Consider the following 7500-nt stretch of genomic DNA (forward strand, 5'->3'; position numbering starts at 1 on the left):
ATGTATTCATTATTCACTGTAGGGGGTGTCAGTTTACTCCCCCACCATTCACCCTACCTGCAAAATCACCTTTACCCCCTGCCATATCTGCATAATGACCTTTACCCAAATTGAGCATGTCCAGTTCATACTTCTATTCAGCTCCATTGGATATGAGATTGTCTATTCTTGCTCCTCTCCATGCTGCTGCAGAAAAGAACCTAGTAATCTGTGACGAGTGCAAGATTTTCATACGTTAGAGGGATCCTGTTAGCAGGATTTCACCACAAAACTATTTTTATGTAGCTTTTTTTTTTTTTAAGACAAGGCAAGCAATACCTTTACGTGGCTGGTCCGTTCCGCCATAACTGAGAAATCATTGTTTGAATTGATATGCAAATGAGGCTGAAGATCTGTTGTAGATCTTAAGACTCTGTCACTCCAGCTCTGTTCCTCTTTGCATGCTACCTCCTGTTTGAGTGACAGCTTCTATGCTGTGTGACTTAAAGCAAAAGAGCAGTTATTCATCAGGCGTTGGCTGCGTTGGGCAGGGAATAGAGCTGGAGTGACAAAGGCTTCAGATCTACAAATGGCTCTTCAGCCTCATTTGCATGTCCACTCAAACACTCAGTAACAGGGGATCAGACTGGCCATATAAAGGTATTTCTGAACTTGTCTTTGAAAGAGCTAGATGTGCATATAAATAGTTTTGGTGAGAAATCCTGTTGACAGATTCCCTTCCATCAATAGATAAATGTGCTGACATTCCCTTTTAAAAATTTCCTATGGAAGATGCCATACAGAGACATGTGTGACAAATAGGCGTTTAACAAACATTTTTAATTGGATTCCTTTACATGAAATTGTGTTGTTGCCTATGTTTTTGTTTTTATAATTTTGAGGTATGATGTGTGCCAGCCAGATTGAGGCTAATAGGACACTCTTTAAGCCTGCTTTACACGGTACGATCTATCGTGCAATTTCACGATCGATCGTACCCGCCACCGTCGTTTGTGGGTCACGGGAAATTAGTTGCCCGTGGCGCACAGTCGTTAACCCCCGTCACACGCACTTACCTGCTGTGGGCGGCGAACATCCTCTTCCTGAAGGGTGAGGGACGTTCGGCATCACAGCGACGTCGCACAGCGGCCGGCCAATAGAAGCGGAGGGGTGGAGATGAGTGGGACGTAAACATCCCGCCCACCTCCTTCCTTCCGCATAGCCGTCGGGTGCCGCGGGACGGAGGCAAGCTGCTGTTCATCGTTCCCGGGGTGTCACATGGAGCGGCGTGTGCTACCCCGGGAACGATGAGCAACTGCCGCAATTTTAATTAAACGAGATTATGAAACCGAGCGACAAGTACACGACTCACGATTTGTGAGCGATACTGCGTCGCTCGGAGGTGTCACACGAGACGACGTCGCAAGCGATGCCGGATGTGCGTCACAAAAACCGTGACCCCCGACAATCTATCGCACGATAGATCGTCTCGTGTAAAGCAGCCTTTAGGCCTCTTTCACATTTGAGCCCTATTGACTTGTCCAGTGTTAACGTTAGGACCTTTTCCGCCGTACATGCTAAACATGCAGTAAAAAAAAAACTTGATGTGAAGACCGGCAGCCATGGCATACGGTCTTATTTTTGCTTTATGGAGCTCCTGTAGTGACATATTCTGTCTATTTTCCGCTAGGTTTGAAGTGTTGTCATTCCTCCTATTATGCTATAATTCTGCCTTAAACTTCATGCCAACTCCGTCCCTCCGATCCCTGTGTCAGATGTCCTCAAGGTAAGACTGTCATTTCTTCTTTCCTAAATGGGTTTTTCTCTTGAATATCAATATATGATGGAACTTCATTTACATGAATACAGTATTATCAGGAACGTTACCCCCTGTATGAAAATAGAAAATGAATCCTGACCGTTTAATACTTTTTTAAAGAAAAAAGTGTTTTTTTGTTTTTGTTTTTTTCATTTTCGTATTTGGCCATTTACAGCTCTTTGAGAACGGCCGCCTCCTGCGCTGTTGTGGTGTAGGAAGGGGTTAAAGCACAAATTGAAAAACAAAGTGTATGGAAAATAAATTGTGTCCCGTAAATGAAGACCTCTTCATCTTCTACGCATTTTGTGTGTTTCCTAATGGCTTCCAATCTATGACTGTAAAACACATGAGCCACCAACTGAGCACGCAATGAACCTTGAGACAATTTTTTTGCAAACCATATGCAAGAGAGTGTATTGTGTAATGGGCTCCTGCTGATATCGGTCCATTTTATCTGGTCTCTTGGTCAATCAAAATGAAAATATTAATAGGTTACTTTTATGCTTTTGAAAAAGGGCCGTATTTTATATTTAAAGTCAGGGACCATATTTTATGTTCACATTTTGGATCTTATTCGATCAATCGGTCTTTGTAAAGGGGACTTATGAGAGCTGCCTTTTTAAAGCAGATCTGTCCCAGATTTCACAACAAGGCCTGATAAAGATGGTTTAGTTACAGCAAAAACCCCATGTCAAAAAGACCATTTTACAGTATATGGAAGTGTGACTCCATATCCTCCCTCCTAATCTGATTGACAGCTCCTCAGTGTTCTGGCTCCCCTTCTGCTGCTGAGATCTCACACAGCTCAGTACAAGCTGCAGCTGCCAGTTAGGGTGGATGTGCAGAGACCGAGTACAAAAACTCATAAAATGCTCATCCTAATACCATGTTTTTAGAGACCTTCAGACTTGAAGTTTCAAAGTAAGTACACCAGCCTTGTGAGGTCTATATCATCTATATAATGTTTAGGCAAACACTTTTCAAATAATAATAATAATAATAATAATTGATTCATTTATATAGTGCTATTAATTCCACAGCGCTTTACATACATTGGTCATACTGTCCCCATTGGGGCTCACAATCTAGAGTCCCTATCTGTATGTTTTTGGAGTGTGGGAGGAAACCGGAGTACCCGGAGGAAACCCACGCAAACACGGGGAGAACATACAAACTCCTTGCAGACGTTGTCCTTGGTGGTAATTGAACCCAGGACCTCAGCGCTGCAAGACTGCAGTGCTAACCACTGAGCCACTGTGCAAATGAGATTTATTTCTGATAAATGTAGAGTAATATACCTAAAACGGAGTAATCCTACTGCTGCATGTACATTAAATGAAAGTAAATTTGGAAAAAAAACCCCTCATTCTTCTGATGTTCTATAGTGCCATGTAAGTTGAGCAGCAGTACTCAATGTCAAGCAGCAGCTGCCAAAGCAAACATTTTAAAAGATATAGCATTTTAAGGTAAAAAGAGATTAGATCCCGTGATCCCAACGTATGGTTACCCCGCTATAAATCTCTTGTAAGGCCACATCTGGAATACGGGATCCAGTTTTGGGCTCCACATTTTAAAAAGGACATTCAGAAGTTAGAGTCAGTTCAAAGGCAGGCAACTAGACTACTACAAGGAATGGAAGGCCTCCCATATGATGACAGGTTGAAAAAGTTAGATATGTTTAGCTTAGAAAAAAGACATCTCAGAGGAGATCTCATCTATATATATACTAGAAGGTGGCCCGATTCTACGCATCGGGTATTCTAGAATTTACGTATTGTGTAGTTCATGTATGATTTTTGTTATATATAGATATATAGATATATAGATATATAGATATATAGATGTTGTGTGTAGTTACCAAGTGTTTGTGTAGGGCGCTGTACATGTTCTGGGTGTTGTCTGGGTGTGGCGGGGGGTGAGAGCGGTGTTGTTTGTGTGTTGCGTTGTTTGTGGAGCGCTGTGTGTCTGTAGCGTTGTGTGTGTGTGTTGCGCGGTTTGTGTGTGTGTGGTGTGTTTTGGGGGGAGGTATGTTTTGTGCAATGTGTGTGTTGTGCGGTATGTGCGTATATTTGTGTGTGCAGCGTTGTCTGTGTGTGGGTGTCTGTGTAGAGCAGTTGTTTGTGGTTCCCAGTGTGTGTGTGTGGTGTGTTGTGCAGTGCGCGCGCGTGTGTGTGTTGGGGGGAAGTGTGCACTTCCCATCGTGCTCCATCCCCCATGCAGCGCACTCCCCATCGTGCTCCATCCCCTATGCTGAGCACCCCCCATCGTGCTCCATCTCCCATCCTGCGCACTCGTAAACGTGCTCCATCCGCCATGCAGCGCACTCCCCATCGTGCTCCATCCCCCATGCTGCGCACTCCCAAACGTGCTCCATCCCCCATGCTGCGCACTCCCCATCGTGCTCCATCCCCCATACTGCGCACTCCGAAATGTGCTCCATCCGCCATGCTGCGCACTCCGAAACGTGCTCCATTCGCCATGCTGCGCACTCCGAAACGTGCTCCATCCGCCATGCTGCGCACTCCGAAACGTGCTCCATCCGCCATGCTGCGCACTCCGAAACGTGCTCCATCCGCCATGCTGCGCACTCCGAAACGTGCTCCATCCGCCATGCTGCGCACTCCCAAACGTGCTCCATCCGCCATGCTGCGCACTCCCAAACGTGCTCCATCCGCCATACTCCGCACTCCCCATCGTGCTCCATCCGCCATGCAGCGCACTCCCCATCGTGCTCCATGCCCCATGCTGCGCACTCCCAAACGTGCTCCATCCGCCATGCTGCGCACTCCCCATCGTGTTCCATCTCCCATGCTGCGCACTCCCAAACGTGCTCCATCCGCCATGCTGCGCACTCCCCATCGTGTTCCATCTCCCATGCTGCGCACTCCCAAACGTGCTCCATCCGCCATGCTGCGCACTCTCAAACGTGCTCCATCCGCCATGCAGCGCACTCCCCATCGTGCTCCATGCCCCATGCTGCGCACTCCCAAACGTGCTCCATCCGCCATGCTGCGCACTCCCCATCGTGTTCCATCTCCCATGCTGCGCACTCCCAAACGTGCTCCATCCGCCATGCTGCGCACTCCCCATCGTGTTCCATCTCCCATGCTGCGCACTCCCAAACGTGCTCCATCCGCCATGCTGCGCACTCTCAAACGTGCTCCATCCGCCATGCTGCGCACTCTCAAACGTGCTCCATCCGCCATGCTGCGCCAGCATCAGCCTCTCTCCTCCCAGCATCAGCCTCTCTCCTCCCAGCATCAGCCTCTCTATCCCCAGCATCAGCCTCTCTGTCCCAAGCATCAGCCTCTCTGTCCCAAGCATCAGCCTCTCTGTCCCAAGCATCAGCCTCTGTCCCAAGCATCAGCCTCTCTGTCCCAAGCATCAGCCTCTCTGTCCCCAGCATCAGCCTCTCTGTCCCCAGCATCAGCCTCTCTGTCCCCAGCATCAGCCTCTCTGTCCCCAGCATCAGCCTCTCTGTCCCCAGCATCAGCCTCTCTGTCCCCAGCATCAGCCTCTCTGTCCCCAGCATCAGCCTCTCTGTCCCCAGCATCAGCCTCTGTGTCCCCAGCATCAGCCTCTGTGTCCCCAGCATCAGCCTCTGTGTCCCCAGCATCAGCCTCTGTGTCCCCAGCATCAGCCTCTGTGTCCCCAGCATCAGCCTCTGTGTCCCCAGCATCAGCCTCTGTGTCCCCAGCATCAGCCTCTGTGTCCCCAGCATCAGCCTCTGTGTCCCCAGCATCAGCCTCTGTGTCCCCAGCATCAGCCTCTGTGTCCCCAGCATCAGCCTCTGTGTCCCCAGCATCAGCCTCTGTGTCCCCAGCATCAGCCTCTGTGTCCCCAGCATCAGCCTCTGTGTCCCCAGCATCAGCCTCTGTGTCCCCAGCATCAGCCTCTGTGTCCCCAGCATCAGCCTCTGTGTCCCCAGCATCAGCCTCTGTGTCCCCAGCATCAGCCTCTGTGTCCCCAGCATCAGCCTCTGTGTCCCCAGCATCAGCCTCTGTGTCCCCAGCATCAGCCTCTGTGTCCCCAGCATCAGCCTCTGTGTCCCCAGCATCAGCCTCTGTGTCCCCAGCATCAGCCTCTGTGTCCCCAGCATCAGCCTCTGTGTCCCCAGCATCAGCCTCTGTGTCCCCAGCATCAGCCTCTGTGTCCCCAGCATCAGCCTCTGTGTCCCCAGCATCAGCCTCTGTGTCCCCAGCATCAGCCTCTGTGTCCCCAGCATCAGCCTCTGTGTCCCCAGCATCAGCCTCTGTGTCCCCAGCATCAGCCTCTGTGTCCCCAGCATCAGCCTCTGTGTCCCCAGCATCAGCCTCTGTGTCCCCAGCATCAGCCTCTGTGTCCCCAGCATCAGCCTCTGTGTCCCCAGCATCAGCCTCTGTGTCCCCAGCATCAGCCTCTGTGTCCCCAGCATCAGCCTCTGTGTCCCCAGCATCAGCCTCTGTGTCCCCAGCATCAGCCTCTGTGTCCCCAGCATCAGCCTCTGTGTCCCCAGCATCAGCCTCTGTGTCCCCAGCATCAGCCTCTGTGTCCCCAGCATCAGCCTCTGTGTCCCCAGCATCAGCCTCTGTGTCCCCAGCATCAGCCTCTGTGTCCCCAGCATCAGCCTCTGTGTCCCCAGCATCAGCCTCTGTGTCCCCAGCATCAGCCTCTGTGTCCCCAGCATCAGCCTCTGTGTCCCCAGCATCAGCCTCTGTGTCCCCAGCATCAGCCTCTGTGTCCCCAGCATCAGCCTCTGTGTCCCCAGCATCAGCCTCTGTGTCCCCAGCATCAGCCTCTGTGTCCCCAGCATCAGCCTCTGTGTCCCCAGCATCAGCCTCTGTGTCCCCAGCATCAGCCTCTGTGTCCCCAGCATCAGCCTCTGTGTCCCCAGCATCAGCCTCTGTGTCCCCAGCATCAGCCTCTGTGTCCCCAGCATCAGCCTCTGTGTCCCCAGCATCAGCCTCTGTGTCCCCAGCATCAGCCTCTGTGTCCCCAGCATCAGCCTCTGTGTCCCCAGCATCAGCCTCTGTGTCCCCAGCATCAGCCTCTGTGTCCCCAGCATCAGCCTCTGTGTCCCCAGCATCAGCCTCTCTGTCCCCAGCATCAGCCTCTCTGTCCCCAGCATCAGCCTCTCTGTCCCCAGCATCAGCCTCTCTGTCCCCAGCATCAGCCTCTCTGTCCCCAGCATCAGCCTCTCTGTCCCCAGCATCAGCCTCTCTGTCCCCAGCATCAGCCTCTCTGTCCCCAGCATCAGCCTCTCTGTCCCCAGCATCAGCCTCTCTGTCCCCAGCATCAGCCTCTCTGTCCCCAGCATCAGCCTCTCTGTCCCCAGCATCAGCCTCTCTGTCCCCAGCATCAGCCTCTCTGTCCCCAGCATCAGCCTCTCTGTCCCCAGCATCAGCCTCTCTGTCCCCAGCATCAGCCTCTCTGTCCCCAGCATCAGCCTCTCTGTCCCCAGCATCAGCCTCTCTGTCCCCAGCATCAGCCTCTCTGTCCCCAGCATCAGCCTCTCTGTCCCCAGCATCAGCCTCTCTGTCCCCAGCATCAGCCTCTCTGTCCCCAGCATCAGCCTCTCTGTCCCCAGCATCAGCCTCTCTGTCCCCAGCATCAGCCTCTCTGTCCCCAGCATCAGCCTCTCTGTCCCCAGCATCAGCCTCTCTGTCCCCAGCATCAGCCTCTCTGTCCCCAGCATCAGCCTCTCTGTCCCCAGCATCAGCCTC

The 7500-nt window shown here is 51.9% G+C and overlaps 1 protein-coding gene across 3 annotated transcripts in view; it reads left to right on the top strand.

The window, feature by feature from the left end:
• Nucleotides 1-7500, top strand: part of HYCC1 (hyccin PI4KA lipid kinase complex subunit 1) — a 184742-nt gene that overhangs the window by 140522 nt on the left and 36720 nt on the right. For all 3 annotated transcript variants that reach the window (XM_075315364.1, XM_075315366.1, XM_075315365.1), the window contains exon 7: nt 1670-1765. In XM_075315364.1, the coding sequence (XP_075171479.1) occupies nt 1670-1765 (96 nt within the window). The remainder of the gene's footprint in view (nt 1-1669; nt 1766-7500) is intronic.

This window comes from Anomaloglossus baeobatrachus, chromosome 6 (genome assembly GCF_048569485.1).
Source record: "Anomaloglossus baeobatrachus isolate aAnoBae1 chromosome 6, aAnoBae1.hap1, whole genome shotgun sequence".
NCBI lineage: Eukaryota > Metazoa > Chordata > Amphibia > Anura > Aromobatidae > Anomaloglossus > Anomaloglossus baeobatrachus.